Source organism: Diospyros lotus, chromosome 7 (assembly GCF_014633365.1).
Source record: "Diospyros lotus cultivar Yz01 chromosome 7, ASM1463336v1, whole genome shotgun sequence".
Classification (NCBI taxonomy): domain Eukaryota; kingdom Viridiplantae; phylum Streptophyta; class Magnoliopsida; order Ericales; family Ebenaceae; genus Diospyros; species Diospyros lotus.
In genome coordinates this window covers 36,508,174-36,527,809 of record NC_068344.1, presented here as the reverse complement: position 1 = coordinate 36,527,809, position 19,636 = coordinate 36,508,174, and the positions used below count along the sequence as shown (strand labels likewise).

At 35.4% G+C, this 19,636-nt stretch overlaps 1 protein-coding gene across 1 annotated transcript; it reads right to left on the bottom strand.

The window, feature by feature from the left end:
• Positions 1 to 253: 253 nt before the first annotated feature.
• LOC127806223 (protein phosphatase 2C 56-like) lies at positions 254 to 5,818 on the bottom strand. The gene is made up of 4 exons (XM_052343365.1): positions 5,288 to 5,818; positions 1,400 to 1,696; positions 1,027 to 1,132; positions 254 to 931 (listed from the first exon to the last, which is right to left on the bottom strand). The coding sequence occupies exons 1-4, from the start codon at positions 5,756 to 5,758 to the stop codon at positions 621 to 623; spliced, it is 1,185 nt and encodes a 394-aa protein (XP_052199325.1). The 5' UTR covers positions 5,759 to 5,818; the 3' UTR covers positions 254 to 620.
• Between the last annotated feature and the right edge of the window lie 13,818 nt (positions 5,819 to 19,636).

The window sequence follows — 19,636 nt, the reverse complement described above, 5'->3', positions numbered from 1 at the left end:
GCAGAACCTTCCTAGAGATCCATCCTAAGCTATTTACCGATGTGGTTGACAAAACCATCCTTCTCCTGATGAGTATTCATCAATTAAATTTCTAAAAGGAATAGAAACGAAAAGAAACAATACAACCAAAGAAAAGGCCTAGTTTGGTTTATTCATGAACCAATCCTTTAAAATTTACATCTCCCCCCAAGTTTGAAATTCCTTCGTACTTGGGTTGTGTGGCATTAAGAAACTAGTAATATTCTTACAGGCCTGAAAGAAAGGAACACCATATTTTCTTCATTTTTAAACATCAAACAGAACAATCTTGTTTTCTTCACAAAATTTAGTTTTTGTTGACCAAACCAACTCAAAATAGATTAGGAATTGATCTACTAGGTACCACAGCAACAGACCAGTTTCTGGTTGTTACCAAGCACCAGTCTACTGCCAGGCTCTCTATACAAGTCAGGGATTGAAAGAAGAATATAGCCACCTATTTGTGTAACAGGGTGATATGTTCCTTCTAGAAAAGTTGGAACCAGATGAAGTCAATTATTTTATTATTATTTTTGTTTTTTTGTTGGGGGGGTGGGGGTGAAGGGGGTAAAAGAGAAAGAGCAAGTTACTTTACTCCCATTCTATTGCTTTGGCTGAGTCTTTCTCTTTGATTTTAGATCGACAACAATGATAGAAATGTTGTCAGAACTGTTTCTCCCAAAAGCTATTTCAGTGAGATTCTCAGCAACAACTTGCGCCAACGGAATGTCACTGTCCACCGTGGACCTGCGCCGCCTTCTTAAGATGCGGCGAGCCACCTCTCCCACCTCTTCATTTGTCATGACATCCCAAAGGCCGTCACTCGCTAGGATCAGGCACTCATCTTCTTCACTCCTTGTCATGAAAATTGTTTCAGGAACAGCAATGATCCATGGTCTCAAATACCTATCACCTGAAACCAGCACACACAAGATTATTTCCCAAGCAATTGTATTGAATCGGGCTTTAGTTCCAGAGATTTAGAAACTTCTGCACATGGGCAAATACCTATAGCTCTGGACATGGCGAGGACTCCTAAGACCCTTGCACCATTCCAATTTATAACTTTCCCTCCCTCGGCTTCAATTCGGGTCAGTTCATCTTCTCTATCAGGCTGTAGAAAGCAACAAAAACAGTTGTCTTTAAGCCTGGAAATTTAGAAATTCTGTGCATCTGTTTCAGATAGGAAAAGCAAAATGAGGCCAAATAACCTCTCCCCGTCACTCTTTCTCCAAGTCCCATTTGATTTATGGATGCATGAAGTTACAAAATACTTCAACCAAGGGAACAAGACCTTGGGCTTCATGCAACCCACAAAATTATGTGTGAAATTAAAATGAAAAGAACGATGACATTTGAATTTCACACGTTGTTAATTCACCTTCTGATCAACAGTCAAGGCGATTGTTTCAGTCCCACGGCAAAGCACCGCCCTTGAATCACCACAGTTGGATGCAATGATTTGGCAACCTGATAGAACCACCACAACAGCAGTTGATCCAACCATTTCTGGTGCCTCTGCCATAACTTCATTGTCAGCCCTCTCAAAACTATTAGAGAATGCTGCTTCCCACCTCTGCCGCCATTCACGTCCTTCAGCTTCACGTCCTTCAGCTGTTTCTCTATCCCACTCCTCTGCTACCACTTCATGCATTCGCTTAGCACAGAACTTAGCCACCTATTTATATATGTAAAGTTAGTCGGAACATCAAGTTTTCAAATCAGAAGCATGCAAGCGCTAGTAGTTACATGTAGGCAAATGAGATGAATAATAAATGATGGTAGATGTTTAAGCCGTAAATACATTCTAAAGCACAATTAGATAGATGCTGAACTTTTACTCATATCGTTGCTTACCTGTATTCAAACTAGTTTGGGGGAGAGGATTCCACTATCTTGTTCTCCTTGGTGTATTGAGATCAAGTGTCAAAATTTCTTGGTTAATAGGACATCATGACCCAAAAATTAAAGGTTAAAGCTACAGAAAAGAAGAACATATCTTCGACTTTCTTGCATATAAAACAGACTAATTCAACCTTGCCTCTTGATTCTTGAAATACCAAGTCCTGAAAACTTCTAAAAAGAGAGTTGATCGGTTCAAGAGATGACAATTTCAGCATCAAATCAGCTTATCATGTTGCAAGTCAGATTATTTACTTGGCCGTTTTATGACATCCCTCCTGCAAATCTCAAACTTCACCCAGAAGAATTTGAGAACTAGTCTAATATGCACCATACGAGAGAAGGAAGAAAAGATACATGCCAAATCTTTTTCCAACAATAACAATGTATCAAGCCTTAATCCCACCAAAAGAGGTGCCACGTCCTTTTAGATTCTTTAAAAAATATTAAGGTATGACCAACATCTCTTTTGAGATTTAGTCAAGCGAATCCCTATAATGTTCAATCCTTTAAAAACAGGCCGATGGATTTGGAAAGTAAAAGTCAAGCTTGAGCCATTAACGAAACATAGGTCCTTGGGGCCGAGCCAAGCTGACTTGTCAAGCTCACGAAAGGAGTAAGGCCCAGGCTTGAGAGCCTAGACAGGCCGAGCCCATTAGAAGCTCGTTGGGTTGACTGTTTTTAATATAGTTCTAAAATTTAATTTTTTTAAATTATATTTATATATTTAAATAATAGGATATAAAAATACAAATTCTACTTTTAAAATAAAAAATTTAGAAATTAAGAGTTTGAAAATTGAAAGTTTTATCTTTTAATAATTTAGACTTTGTAGTTTCTAATATCCAATTCCATTTTTGAAACTATATTAAATTTTATAAATATTTAAAAGTTATAAAAAGTCCAATCATTCATTGTCCAACATTTCTTATTCAAGAAATATATATTTATCATTTATTTAAGGTGATTATCATTTTTTGCATATGACTATATGTTATTTTAATATTTAATTTGAAACTTGACACTTGACGCATTGAGTTCATGTAAATGATCATATGAATAATGTTTAAATAATTTTTTATAGATTGTCATTGTGTTATAATATCTTCTTTATAATTTTAATCTTAAAAGTAGTAGACTTATTAAATTATATATCAAAAACTTAAAACAAAAACTGCAGTATAAAAAGTTAAAACTTTTCTATTTAAAAAAAAATGAATTCAGGCTAGGCCCACTAAGTCAGGTTTCCGAGCTGAGAGGCCTAGGGGACCAAGCCAGGCTGATCTGTTTTTGGGGAGGGTCACAAGCCCCGACAAGTTGGGCTCGGCTCGGCCCAACCCTATCTAAGAGAGCAAGTACAGTCCTACCCGGCCGGTTTGACATGCCTAGACTAAAAATTTAGCAAGCTAAAATTCATAGAGCTGTTCTCACTTTGTGAGAATAAGATCCAGTGTGTTATTATTATTGTTTAATCTGAGATCATCCTATCCTTACCTAAACACATCATATATAGGACAAGTACAACCGAATCAATCATGCATAAAAGCAAACACTGCCTCTTTGCCAGTACAAACATTGAAAAGGGAAAACTTCTGTATTGTTGGCTTCTTTTGGTGATTTAACAGGTACCCAAATTTGCTAACAGACATCTTGAACTCTTTGGCCATTTACTCGATAATTAGAGTTTCTATTTACAAGTCAATTCAGTAGACATCTTATTATCTTAATGCTTACTTTTAGAAACCTTGGGTGTTACACATACAGTTACAACTTTTTGACTTTGTTTTCCCCCAAAGACGCCGAAACCCACAAACCACAAGCCGAAGAAAGCTTCTGGAGAAAAAAGAAAGAAACAAGGAAAGTTGGTCGAGGGGGCAAAGCTAGAAGAGGAAAAAGATGCCTTTAGAAAATAGAAAGCCAGGTGGCAAGCAGCAAGGGTTCTGAAGATTCTACTCGGGAAACAATCATAGTCATAGCGGACAAAGTTGAAGAAGACACTCGATGAATCACCGTCCATGTGTAGGATCAAACGTGGCGCACCACAAAATTAAGCAACCCGGCCCCACCTTCATCACTGTTCTCCAACAACAAAGGAATCCTTTTGATTATCGTGCTGTTCAATCCATGAGAAACAGGAAACGCTATCCCCACCATTAAGTTTACCAAATAAAGTCTCATAATTGACAAATAAATCATTATTATGAATTAATTTTGAATAAAATTCTTATGTATTATATCAATTTGTGTGAGTTGTTTGTAAAACTTATTTGTCATTATATATATAGCATTTTTCACGAGAAATTTAACCCACCTAATTAATGCCTTCATCGATCTACCCCATCTTAATACATATAGATATATAAACTCTACGGGTTATAAATACAAATGAGATTATTTGTATTGAAGTTGGAGTGGTTCTATTCAAAGACCGACATGGAAGACTCCATTGAATCTGAAAAAACCTATATATAATAGAGATTCCTAAGAGGAGAGACAGTCGATGGCATAGAGCATAGCTACCAAAAGGGGTAGAAAAAGATTAAAAACATAACAAATATTCATGTTTATTAATCAAACAAATATGTAAAGCATACTTACTACCAAATCTAATACATTTTTGGATCTCTCACTTCAACAGCCTAAATTGTAAATATTTCATGTTTAGGTGATTTGCCCACATACATACATACATATATATTATATATAAATGAATATTCAATGGATGTATTATTCGAAGTTAAATCTTTTGGTGTCGGGCGTATATTTGATTCACCAATGAGAGAAGGGCTCTGACTTGAGAGAGAGAGAGAGAGAGACGTCATGTGATAGGCCATTTGACCTATGTTAAAGAAATGATGTGTTGGGGAGGGGGCGGGGGTGGTGGGAACTCACTCGCCACCGTGGCGGGCAATGAGGATGCTGGTGTAACGAAAATTATGCGCCACGCTCGTGACGATAGCATTCCCCTTCCATGCCTTGCACAAACTCCGATACCACGTGTCCAGAACGAAAAGGAAACGCACCATAATCTCCCTAGTGATGGACCACTCTCGCTCTGTTACGTGTCCTACCTTGTCAGAGCTCAATCATATATATATATATATATTGTGTGTGTATATACATACAAATGTATGTATGTATGTATGCACAGTAACACATGAACATAAAACACTCTCTTCTTCAGAATTAGAAAAAAGAAGATCTGATGGCAAAGATGGGAATGAATTTTGAATGGTTACTAAGAATTGTTTATTAGAAGTAATTATTGGATGATTTCATAGATAATAGCAACTATATATCTGCATTTATATGTGTATTGAGATTTGGAGGAACCCAGCAAAAAATTTGAGTGAATTGAGGATTGAACCTGGGAGCCGCCGTGGCCGTCGTAGACGGCGAAGAAGTGGAGCGGCGAGATCTCGCCGGAGCATCGAGAAGCGGGAGCGGTGCAGCCTCCCACGTGATCGCACGTGAGCGCCATGAAGCCCGGGACGATGGCGACGGCGTCCTCCATCTCCCTCCGCCTCCCGATCACCGAAGTGAAGCCCCACGTGACGCCCTTGTTGTCCCTCCCGACACACTTCTGCCTCGGCGTCTCCACCGGCTCCGGCGCCGGCGATCCTAGGAGCCGGCGCACGGAAACCAGGGCCGCCGGCATCTCCCCGGAGCTGCTGCTGGCGGCCGATATATCGCCGGAGCTCGAGCTGCTGGGAACATCGTCGCTGCCAAAGACCGAGGATGCAGTGGAACACGTTGACGCTAAATCTGGAACCGTGTCGGGTCGGGTAGCCTCTTCTTCTTCTAACGGGTTGGTAGTTTCCATCAGAGAGCTCCGCATTCGGAACCAGTATGTGAAAGTGCAAAGGCCAGAGAGAGAAAGAGAGAAGAGGGGGGAGGGGGGGGGGGGGGAAGAAGGGGGCGGGGAGGGGATAAAATAAAGGAGGGGACAACTGAGGAGGTGACACGTGTGAGGGTCGATGTCACACGCTTTAGGTGCGAGTGAATGACCCAAGGATGAAGCGGAGGAGCTTCCACGGGATTAAGAACTAAGAAAAACTCCTCAATCATTGGAACCTCTGTAACTTCCTTCCAGGCCCAAGCCCTGCCTTTCCAAATCCAATTTAATTATATAAAAATATTATTTAAATATTTAAAGTGATATTTATATAAATATATAATATACCAATTAGAACTGACCCCATAAATGAAATAATATATTTGTAGAGTTATAATAAAATCTCAATATGTAAAATTTGACTAATGGTTAAGGAAGGTTTTGAATTGATGATTTTTTTTTTTTTTTATTCTATTAGTTTTGGCCATTAGGGAATTGACTTATGTTGCACGAAAACGGAAAATGTGGAAATGATATTTTTTTTAAAAGTTAAGAAACGAAAACGTGGGATAAATTGTAATTTTAAAACATATAGGAGTGTATGTGAAATTAATATATAATTTATATATTATAAATATTATTAAGTTATAATTTTGCAAACTCTAGATTTGTTTTTCTCTGCCCTGAGAGAGACCCACACCCCTTGTTGTCAATGGCTGACTGTCGTCATTTCCTCCGTCTGCCACCGTCACTGACTCGTCGCCTCTCTTGTCGTTGATGCGTCTGTTACCCTTGCCCTCGCTGTCGATCTCACATCTCTCACAGTCGATCTCTGCCATTGTTGTTGCCTCTCTCGCCATTGTCGACGAATCTCTTGCCCTCACCCTCGCATTCGTCTCGCCTCTCTCACAGTCGAAGCGTCTCTACCACCGTCGTTCGCCTCTCTCGCCATCGACGAGTCTCTTACCCTCACCATCGCGTTCGATCTCGCCTCTCTCATAGTCGAAGAGTTTCTGCCACCGTCGCTTGCCTCTCACCCTCGTCGTTGCCCACCGCCGTACACCATTTCTTGCCTCGACCGTCGCTGCACACTCCATATCTCGCCTTGCCTCGCCTCTCGGTGACCATTGTCTTCCTCACTGTAGGTGAGCGACCGTGGTCGCTGGAAATGCGTTTTAAGTGTGAAACGTATTTCCCATATTTTCTGTAAATTGCAAAACCGCCCCCAGAACATTTCGCAATTTACAGAAACGTTCCGAATGCCATTTCAAGCCGTCTTTGCGTTTTCGAAACGGGAAACGCCAAATCAACGTCTCCGAGCCGTTTCCGTGCTTTATAGGAATTGACAACATAATTGTGAACTTTCATATAAAATAGTGATTTGAATTATGAATATACTTATATAGTAATTTCTTTATTGAGTAGTTGGCGATTGATAGCACAACTATGAACTGTGGCGTGAAAAGTCTGACAAAATTTTTGGAAAGTTTTTTCAATTGGACTCTACAAGTGACTCTTTTGAATGTCTCTTGCCAGTGTATTTTTTACTCTTTTATTAAGTCACTTTTAATATTTCACAAGAGCTTGAATCATGAGTATGTTTTGTCACTCTTAGCTATAATACTTAGGGAATGCAATTTTTCTGGATGGTCTTAGAATGTAATACTTATAGAGATATCCTCATAATATTTGTAGATTTAGGGTACATTTGATTACATGAAATTTCCATGGAAAATATCATATCCAAGAAATTTAATTCCATCCTTATTATTTGACACACAACATTTTTTATGAAATTCAATTTCATGGTACAACCATTTAAAACATATTTTGACATAATTTTTTTAGAAAATTGATTTCAAATGGGTGGTGATTTTTATTTTCCATGGAAGATAAAAAAATATTTTCATTTTCCAACTAAATATAATCAAACACACTCTTAAGCTGTGTTTGATTGCATTACCTAAAATTTAATTCTAAATAATATTACCTAGAAAACAAAAACCACCTCACCCCCTTGGAAAATGAATTCTATGGAAATAAAATTTAAATACTTGTACCATACATATTTTTTCATAGAAAAGTTAAGAGTGTTTGATTATTTTTTATAAAAAATGTGTAATAATTACATATTTTTATATAATTTTTCATAATAAATATGTACAATCAAACACACTTTTAGTTCTTTCTTATTGTTAAATGAATTGTATATTCCTTTATTCTTTAATTGCTTTAATTTTCTTGATCTTTTGTTGTGAAGTTCAAGTTACGTCGATTCTTAAAAATATAGATTATTTTGGTTAATTTTATAAAAATTTTATTTATAAAAAAATTAATTATACTTCCCTTAAATTTGACCCTTTTAACTTGAACACCTCGCAAATTTTTTAAAACTCATCAGATTAATCTCTAAATTTTTCAAAATTAATTATGACACCCTTCCATTACTAAGGGCATTAAGGACTATACACCTCCTAAATTTTTGTGGCCTTTAGTCTGGATGAACTTTATTTTTTATCTAAAATGGTCCTTGAACCTTTTTTAAAAGATCACGACACTTTATATAATAAAAAATGAAGTTAATTAAACAGATATTATGAAATTTTTTAATTTCATTTAGTTTAATTTATGTTATTTTTTATGGAGGTATTGTCACAATGTTTTCAAGAAAAAAAAAGTTTAGAGATTGATTTGGTGAAAAAAAATTAGAAGACATACAAGTCAAATGTTCAAAGTTTAAGAGATACATGGTAAATTTATTAATGTAGCGTTTGTTAAAATGAGCAAGATAAGAGAGTGTTAAGATAAGGTTGGAATGCTTTCCGGATCAAGATATAGAATAGTCAAGATAAGATTGAGAAGCATTCCAAAATTTTTATTAAGTTGTTTGTTAAATTTTTTAAAATGCACTAGCGGACACAATCGTCATTTTTTTTTTATCTATAAAAACCAAGATATGCTTATCTTGAGGGCAGAGGGATAAGTATATCTTGAACAAGCAAAATAAGAAGTCACGTGACTTCTTTTTCAATAATCACCAGATAAGTTTAACAAACATATTAAAAAGATCAAATATCCGAGATACTTTCCATATCTAACATTTTTTGATTTATATCTTGATTAACAAACACTACCTGAATAGATATATGATTATATTGTAATTTATTAAAGGTCAAACCCATCCCCCCCCCCTAAACTTAACATGAAAAATTTATTATTCTCGGTGACTCATTAAATATTTATTTTTTATAATTTATATTTATTGATTATTTAATTATTTAATAATTATTAAATATATAATAAATATACTATTAAGCACGTGAATAGTTATCAAATATTCTATCGAAAAAATCAAAATATATATATAGACTAACATACATATATATACACACACATATAAATAGACTACTTGGAGCAAAAATGATAAGGAATGATGTGTCAATTATGAGTCGTCGGTTGAAATAAAAAAAAAATAATAATGGTGAGTTGATCATAAGTCACTGATCAAAGAAAATGAAGGGTAGTTTAATCATGACTCACAAGTCGCTAATCAAAGTAAAATGATTAGGATAGGTTGAGACAATGACATCTAACAAGAGTCTCGATTCTTTCGTTCAGATTGACGAAAAATTAGAGCAAAAATGATAATCAATGACAAGAGGAATAATCGATTCGATTAGTTCTTCTTCTGTTATTTATTTATTTTTCTTTTTAACTCAGATTGTGTGTAATTCATGTATTATTTTAAATTAAATTAAATAATTAATAGATATAAATTATAAAAATTATATATTTAATAAGTTAAATTTAAAATTCACATAGTGATAATATTTTCATGTAGAGTCCAACCGGAAAAAAAAAATGAGTTTGGCATTCATTAAATAGGCGAGAGAATAATTTCCACCATGCAAGGCTTTGATTCCATCAACATAAAATATTTTATATTTAAAAAATAGTTTTATATATATATAAAAGTCACATTCAGGCTGTGGACAGACCGATTGCGCACTATAGGTGACGGTAATAGATACTCCGAGGGCTTTTTGGACCGGAAATTCGAAAAGGCTTCTACTTTTAAGCCCAACGATACACAAAAGATAATTATTAAATATTTAAAAATAAAGACATAGCGTTTGAAAAAATTCTAGAAAATCCGACGCGCTTACCGATCAAGTTATCGAAAAGAGGTAAAAAGATAATTTTGTCCCATACCCTACTCTTTCTTTCCCCCTCCGATAGATTTGGCGATTGTCGGCGAGACGACGATGGCAGAGAAGCGACGAAGATGAGGTAAGGTGACGACAACGAGGCGATGGCAACAACCATAGTAGGGGAGACGAGAGCAGTGGCTCACTTTACAAATTTACAAAGCGGGCGAGAGCAAAATCGTCTTTTTACCCCTTTTCTGTGAACGACTCTTACATTTATCATAAAATAGTGTTTGCCATACGTCACCATCCTGTCAATTTAGTTATAAAATAGATTAAATTGTTTAAATTAATAGATTAATTTTTTTAAAAAATAAATCAACTAAATAATTGTTTAAATTAAAAAAAATTAAAAAAACTCAAGTTTAAAAACTAAATTGAACCGCTTTACAAATCAAACCGAATCAAATTATCAATTTCAATTGATTTAATTTGATTATTTTAATTTAACCGAAATTTTGCTCACACTCCACTATTAAGTTATTTTAAAAAATATTTTTAAAACTTTTATGCATATGATTAGGAGTGATCAAATTTTAGTCCAAATTGATCGGTTTGATCAAAGAGATTTTAGTTTGATCTCTCGATCCTAATATTAATTATAATCGTTTTCGGTTTGATCCTATTTAAGATCAAAAACTAATTATGGTATTAAATATTAGTAATATTATATTTTAGCTATAATTTATAATAATAAATAATATTAAATACTAATAATAATTAACATAAAAAAATAATACTTAATACATAATATACTATATATCCATAATACATGTAATATATTTTCTTAAATTTTACATTAAAAAAAGAAAAAAATAAATAGATATGGCCAAATTTTATCCGGTCTAGTCCCAATCTCAACGAATCCAATTTTAGGTCAAATTTTTTTACAAAATTTTATCCTAATCTGATTCGATCTAAGGCTAGTCTAATCTCAATAAATAAATAAGCATCCATATCTTTATAATCAATTTTAAGTTCAGTATGTACAATTAGAATATTTAATTTATCTTGAATTTATTTTTTTTATTAATAAAAATTTCATTAAACAAAATATCGCAAAAGCATCCACATGTTTATGTTAGAGCATATTCCAAGTATCACAACAAACGATTAAATAAGCAAACAAATAAAATTATTTAATAAAGAAACAAAAAGAGAAAACTATATAATTATGTACGAGAATGAGAGGACATATTCGATAGGCTACACTAAGAAAACTAACTATCAATCATCATTAAGCAAACCTCTCTAAGAATTTAAAAACTTTTGAAGCGAATGTCAACATCGGTAATGAAGATACTCGATTACTCATCTAAAAAATCTAAAATACTGCTTTTGAATTTTGTTCTTAGCCCTTTATCCAACATTAAAACGTTTTAATTTATCAAACCACATCCAATCGATGTGTTTCTAGTTTTGATTATGGGTAAGCGTTATAAAATCTAATTTTTGTATCGGTTTTTTTTTTCTTTCAAATATTTGAATTTAATTTGTCACTTTTATTTAATAAAATAAAGAAAAACTTTATGTGGTGGTTGAGTTAGAAAATGACTGGTGTAAGTTGACAACATCTATCCGTTGGTATTTTAAACCTATTTTGAAAGGGTCGCTGGCTACCTAACATCAATAGAGTATTCTATTTTTTTGATTAATAATATTAGGGTTCAAAGGGGAGGATGGGAGAGGATGATCAATGGTTTAATAAAGGGGTAAATAATATAATTGGCTTATTAATTTTATGTTATGTAATAAAATAGTTTTTGTATTTTAATTTATACTTTTAATTTTATTATAATTTATTTTTTTAAAATTTTTTTGTCAGGGTCTATCAAAAAATTATTACATTGCGGATATATAAAATGAAAATAATAAAAAAAAAGCCGCTACTGTCGATGACTATAGCTTAATATTTTGAAGATTTTATTATAATTTAATTTTTTTTATTTTTTTAATTTTTATTTCTCTTGATTTTATTTACCTATCATATAATACTTTTCTCGTCTTGATCTTTACTTTTATCCTTACCCTCGCATTCGTAACTTTAATGTATTTTATTTAATTATCTATTTTATATCTGTACAGTAATGGGCACTTATATAATTGATAAATTTTTCTAAATAAATTAAAATATAATTTTTTATAATTATTTTAATTATAAATAAATAAATAATATCCATTTATTAACTTATTATCATCCTGTAGGCTGCAGTAGACATACATGATCAGCAAAATTGCCCATCGGTTTGTATTCTTATTTTAACAAAATTCAAAATAGTGGTTCAAGCATGTCGGCCTGTGTGGCCTAACCCGCTTGGCCAGGGGGCCATCCTTGGCCCAATCAACATAGAGCAGGCCCGGCTTAAAACGGGCCTGGCACCCTCAGTTTTACATTTTTCTTACAGATGGGAAATGGCCGGGTGGCCATGACCGGCCCGGCTCATAGCCCAGCCCAGCCTGGCCCGCTACTGTAGCAGTCGGGCTGGACCGGGCCAGCAATTATGTGGCCCGCTTCCTGGCCCATCAGGTCCACCAAAATGGTTCATGGGCCGGCCCACCAATTGGCCAGCTAAAATGGTCCGATCAGCCTATCAAAAAATAAAAAAAAATATTTAAAAAATTATATTTGTAATTAGTAATTATAAATATATTTTAAACACAATAATTAAAAATTATATTTACTGTAAGCATAATTTTACTATAATATTTGTAAACATAATGTTTATTGTAAATATTATGTTTGTAAAATTATATTTACTATAATCATAATTTTATAAACATAAAAATTATAAGTAATTAGTTACTTATAAACATATTTTTAAAAAATATTATTTACATTTGAGAAAAAAATAAAAAAAATATTTAAAAATTATGTTTAAAAAAATTAAAAATAAATGACTCACAGGCCGACCCAGACAGCCAGGCCCACGGCTAGACCTGGCCCACTTTTGCCCATTTATTAAAGGCCATAGAGTCGTGCCGAACCACAATTTCCATTTCCCTAGCATGGCTTGGCCCGGCCCATCTCCCTCAAGGGCCAAATTCGACCCGGCCCACCAAATGGGTGGGCCAAGTAGGATACGAGCCGGAATTGATAAAATAACTTATCATGGACGGAATGAGTGCCATTTATTAAAATGTTGAGAAATATTAAAAAAATATTTTTGGATCATTTTTATAATTTTAAAAATATTTTGTGATCATTTTATAATATTAAAAAAATATTATAAATGTGTTTCCATCCATGAAGATGGATTTTTTTTAATTTATTATTTATTTTTAATTAGTAAATCATGATTCATGAATAATAGAATTTATGTTTATATTTGTTTGAATATATTATGAAATTTATATTTATTTTTATATTGAATAATTATTTTTTATATTAAAAATTATATTTACAAAAAGTCCATATATTTTTTTATTTACGTGTTTACTTGCATTTCCGTTCCTTACTTTTTTAAAAAATATCATTTCCTCATTTCTATTTTATATTGTATTTATTTTCTATTTATATTTCTATACAACTTAGAAAATAACTCTTTTCAATTCTTATATACATATATATCTAGATTATACCATTCTTCATGAAATGCCAATGCAACACACTTAAAGAAAAATATCAATCATTTATGTAAATACCATTACTAATAATTAATATTTTTAAATTTTCTTTCTCAACAAACAATGTGAATTACAACCCTTTTTATCTATATAATATTAAATAATATCCATTATATACACCATTTACATTGAATATATATAACATTTTGTTTGATAAAGAAGTGACTACTAATATAGCATGAAGAAAGGATATCAAAACAACAAAAGAAAATAATGTACCCTTTAGTTAAGGGAAAGAAAATGGCTAAAGGAAGAGGGAAACAAAAACCAATTTTGAAACCAATTTTAAGTAATGACGAGTGATTGTATATGTCTTGTTTGCTTAATTTTAGTATTTTTTTTTCTCTTTATTTTTCTAAAGTTTAGTGTATTTCAGTATTTATTTTTTCTTTAATCACTTTCCATATATAAATCTATCTTATAACCAATTGAGGGTATAGTTGAAACCAACGAACAAACTCCCGTTACACCACCTAATTTTGATCCATCTATAAGATAAAGTTGTACTGGTAAGAAATAATTAACTATGTTTTAATAGTTTGGTTTTCTTATCTGTAAAATGATAAAAATAATTATTAGTTTTTTTTATCATATATTTATTGTATAGGATCATCATCATCTAATACAAGAAAAAGAAGTTGAGAGAAAACAAAGAATTAAATATTAATATCTTTGGCTCATGGTAAAAAATTGCCATTGAAATTCAATAATTATCGTCAAGTAATTAGATCAAATACTAATGTGTTTGCAAGACATATTGGCAAAATTGTTAAAGTATGTAAAAATGCACTAATTTCTTGCTAGCACTCGGAAGATGTTCCATAAGATAATAAGAATAAAATGTATTTTATGTACTAGTAAGATTAATAATTATTCTATATCATACTTACACAATATTGTATTGAATCGTTCTTCATGATTTATAACGTTTCAAACAATTTTTTTCTTTTAACTTGTGTATGAGAAATTTGAATTTGAAGAAAACGAAGTAAGAAAAAATTAGATTTTTAGAAAGATAAGAATGGTTTTTGCAAACCATAGATATAACTTGAAAACTAACTATTATGATGCATATGAAAATGATGATGATCAAATTAAGTTTGCTCCAACAACAGTCGACCAAGGACAATGGAGACAATTTATCACTTGGTTGAGCTCACATGAGTTTTAGACAATTTATCGTGAGCTGATCCAGGCCATCAATTTTGCTTTATCTCGAGTTATCTCAGCCATTCATCTTGGTTATTTATGTGTTGCCTCGAGATTTGATCATTGAAGGGAAATAAAGAGGAAGAAAAAGGCATTGGGGATTAGGGTTTCTTTTCTGTCGTTTTGGCCGAGAGTCTGTGAGGGGTTTCCTCTCTCAGGGGTCCAGGTGAGATTTTTCCTATTCTCCATTTTTATCTTCTGTAAATGCTCTGTATATTCTCTTTGTTCACTAGCTTGATAGATAGACCTTTGATCTTGAGTTTGTGATCATTGGGTTGATTTTGTTAACAAGGTTAGTGATGTACAGAGAGTCTGGTATGTTGATGTAAATCGGTTGTACTCCTTTTCTTTATAGTACAGTGATGTAAGCACCCCCGCCCGGATATCCCAGTCGCCCGAACTATCCGAACGGGAGCACCTACGGGAGGAGGAGAAAAGTAATGAAACACGAGACAAAGACCACCCCGGCATGCATACACAAAAATAAGAACAGCGGAAGCAAAGCTCAAGACATGCATGCACTACGGGTATCCCGCTAACACAGCGGTTACAAGATAAATAAATAAACACAAACTCCTATGCCGGCATACACGAGACTCAAGGAAAGACCTGGCACAGTACAAAATAATAGAGCAAATTCTACTTAGACATCAGAGTGGATAGGGATTGACGAGACTGCCTGTACACCACACCGACTCTGTCGTTAAAGCTGACTCCCTTGCTATGGCCCACGCCGCCACTACCTGGAATGATGGAAAGCAAGGTGAGTCGAGAGACTCAGCAAGCATAAGGAAGAAAAGGCTGAAGGCTACACAAAACCAGAAATCTCACCCCAGAATAAACCCCCAGGTACACACAAGGCATGAGACGCTACAACACAACAGCTCAATAGCATAATAAAATAAAAGCACATACCGGTCATTGGGGCCCACATAAGACACACGGCACCCAAGTCCCATACCAACCTGCCGCTGCCTTGAAAGGCAACAAATATCTCCACAAACTTGCGCGCGCAATCCTGGGTCGGTACTCCCATCACCCGTATCCGTCGATACTCCTGACAACCGAGCCATAGGCTCCCTCGAAACGGTACTTCCGTCCGAGAACTAAATACTACCAGTATCCATGCAATGCACATAGAAATGCAATGGCGTAGTGAGCATCAACGTGATACAAGGCGCCCATACATCCAGGCATCAGGCCATGCTCCGCCCACATAGTAAACCACACGCCATGCATATGCCGCGCTGGATGCAACCTAACCAAGCTAGAATGTCCGTGTCCAAGCATACTCAATAAATGAATATCCCAACATGCATCCTGTACCCATGTGCATATCAAATCATGAACAGTAATACAATGTATCTAATCATGCAGTAAATCACATACCGGCAGAGCTAGTCAGCAGTGCCCGACACCGGCCAACAGTTAGTGACTAGGAGTGTTCGCCCGACGGTCCACTTCAGGGCCGTACCGTAGTCTACCCCAACGTTACCAAACGGTTGACCCCTGCCCCACTGCTCAATAGCTCTAACCAAATCATAAGTAAATCCGAGAAAAACCGTAAATAAAACCCGCATGACTAGAAACCTAGTTCCCCAATTGGGTTCAGCATCATTCCGAAAGGAATGAGGGCGATACAAACCCCCATAAGCTCACAACAAACAAAATTTTAGAAGTCTCGGATTTAAATTAAAATAAATGAATAATAATGTAACAAATAAAGTTAGGTGCCGAATTAAAGTAAGCGAGAGGATAAAGTACAGGAAATCACGGGGTCTTTCACGGGAAGTAAAGATTAGGAAGAGAGGGTTAAGAGCTTGCCTGAAACCAGTTGATTCCGACCTTACTCGAGCTCCCGATGCAAATTAAATCATTTCCTAGCAAATAACACAACCGGGACTCAAATTAATTAATTTTAATCGCATAAAATTTATGATTCAAATATATAATGCTTTTACTAATTTTTACCCACGTACCTGATCACTTCCTATGCTGAAAAATTCCAAAATCATTTTATTTCACTTATTTTCTTTTTTTTCCTTTTCTTTTTTTCTTCTCCTCCTCTTCTTCTTCTTCCTCCCTGCATCTCCCGCACCTGCGACCCATTCTTCTTCTTTCTTTTCCTCCTCTTCTTCCTTTCTTCTTCTCCTTTTTCTTCTTCCCGCGTTCTTCTCCCAGCAACCGAACTAGCCCCGTGCGCCAGCCCAGCGAACTCGCGGCCGCCACCGCGACTGCCGCTGCAACCAGCCACCCTCGAGCTTCCACCGCCGTCGCCGGTCGCTGCTTCACCCTCCTCGCACCTTGCTGCTGTCGCTTCGCTCGGCGGCCATGGCCGAGCTTCACTCGGCAGCTTCCATGGCCGCCCTGCAACTCATCTCTCTCTCATTCTCTCTCTCTCTCTCTCTCTCTCTCTCGATCTTGATCTCTCCCTCTTGGCCGAGCTCTCTCTCTCTCTCGCATCAGCTCTCTTGCCTTCTCCCAATCTCAACCTCTCACTCTCTACTCCTCTGCTCACTCTCTGTTTTCATTTGACAGAAAAGTGGCCACTTTGCTTAACCCTTACGCACAGCCACAAATTAAACTTATTAATTAATTAATTTAAGTTAATTTCTTAACTCATTATTATTATTTTGATTATATTATCAATATGTATTAATTAATTAATTCAAATTAAGTTAACATAATTTACACATTTTTTATTATTAGCAGTATTATTTTTACCACTCTTTGATTACCTTAAATCCTCAAATGCCGAAATTTAATAATTAATCGAAATTTAATAATTAATATCATTACAGAAATTTCGGGATATTACAAGTGAGCTCTTTTCACCAAATCTCAACGTGGACGTAGCCCATTTTTGGGTGAACCACAATAAAAGTCTCGTCCCCATTACGTTATTTACTTTTATGTTGATTATGCTTCTATTCTATTTGTCTTGTGTATGTTTGCAATGATTATGTTGGGAGTTTAATCCTTTTAGTCTTATTGAAAGTTTTTTGTTTTATGTGATTTGATATTTCTAAGTAATTTATTGTGCGTTTATTGTGTTATGTTGGGAGTTTAATCCTTTTAGTCTTATTGAAAGTTTTTTGTTTTATGTGATTTGATATTTCTAAGTAATTTATTGTGCGTTTATTGCTTAACACAGGGCCGGACTTTCCATGAGGCCCATGAGACAGCTGCGTCAGGGCCCATGGAAATTTCACAATTTAGGGGCCCATAAATTGAAAATGGCCCATGCAAATTTCACAACTAGGGGCCCATGGAAATTTCACAGCTCAGGGCCCCATGCTTTTTTCGCCTGCCTGCCCACCCTCTTCTTGAGACCCTTCTCCCTCTCTTTCTTTCGCTCGCTGCCCTAGTAACCCTACCTCTTTGGCTCCGTTGCGCCTCGCCCTCGCCTCCCTTTTCACGACCCTTCTCCCTCTTTCTCTTTCGCTCGCTGCCCTAACCCTACCTCTTTCGCTCCGTCGCGCCTCGCCCTCACCCTCGCTCTTGCCTCTCGCTGCTGCTTCGTCATTGGTAGCTCGCTGCCTCTCTCTCTTCTTGTTGTTCCTCGCCTTTCGCCTTCGCCCTCGCTTTCTCGCCTCTCGCTGCTCGATCGGCGATGACTCGTCCTTAGCGACTTGCCTCGCCCTCATGGCTGGTGGCTCGCTGCTCGGGCGTTTACCCAACAAGCATCGCCTCTTGCTGCTCTGCTCGGTCGTTGGCTCACCATCGCCCTCCGTCGCTCGCCCTTGTGGGTTGTGGCCGGTGGCTCGCTACCTCTTGATTGCCGATTGGGTCATCAGATTAGATTTACTTCTCAAATGCTCTAACTCCAGATCTATTTCAACTTTCAACGATTAGTTGCTTCTTCATTTCATTTCGTTTATGGCAGTATTCTCCATTTCGTTTCGTTTATGATAATTTTTAATTGATAATTTAAAAAAAATAATTTTATTCTTATAATATAAATATTTATTTATTTTTTATATTTTATTATATAATTTAAGATCCATTTTTACGTCTCGTCTCAAGACCCCAAAAACTCAGCTCCAGCGCTCGCTCAACACCCCTTGTTTATACTACCTCCTATAATTGTTCACCTGCCAATCCTAGTGTTAATTTGGGCCACGCATTCACTGAATTTTCATTTCTAATGTTAATCATGTTGGAAATGTATGCCCTAAAGACACGTTTTGTTTAATTTATGGTAATGATGTTTCTTTTATTCAGTTTATGGCACATATATTATTTGCATTTAATTGTTGGAAAGGTGTCCATGCTATTAAGTAAGTGATTCATGTGATGGGTCGTTCTTCACAGTTAGGCATGAATCATGGGTACTTAATAAGCAAGAAAATATAACTCTTGATCTTTTGATAGAACTGGGCATTCTATCATGATAAGATCATTGTGCAATAGATCCTAATGGAGGATGGCTTGCCTTAGCCAGTAAACAGTCCGTTTACTCTAATTGTACAAGCGCATTTGGAATGCGTAGAGTGGACCTGTGATAGAAGCTAATGACAAAGTACTAATTATCATGGAGCTAGTCTATCACTGCTACTACGTGGACGAGTACTCTAATACTTGAGTATTAGTTGGTGGTCTAGTGAACCTAGAGCTATATTCTTAGATTCATTGTAGGTGAGGTCTGTCAAAGATTAATATCCTTTTGAGTTGGGAGTATGGTTTCTAATTAGCTAAGACAGACTAATACAAGATAGTTTCTGTGATTCACCCCCTTGTGATTGTCCAAGAATAATCGAATAATCCAGGGCCCTGGGAACGTGACTTAAGAGTGTGTGCTTCTGGGTAGCTCCCAGTGATAAGCAAGTACATTCGAGTA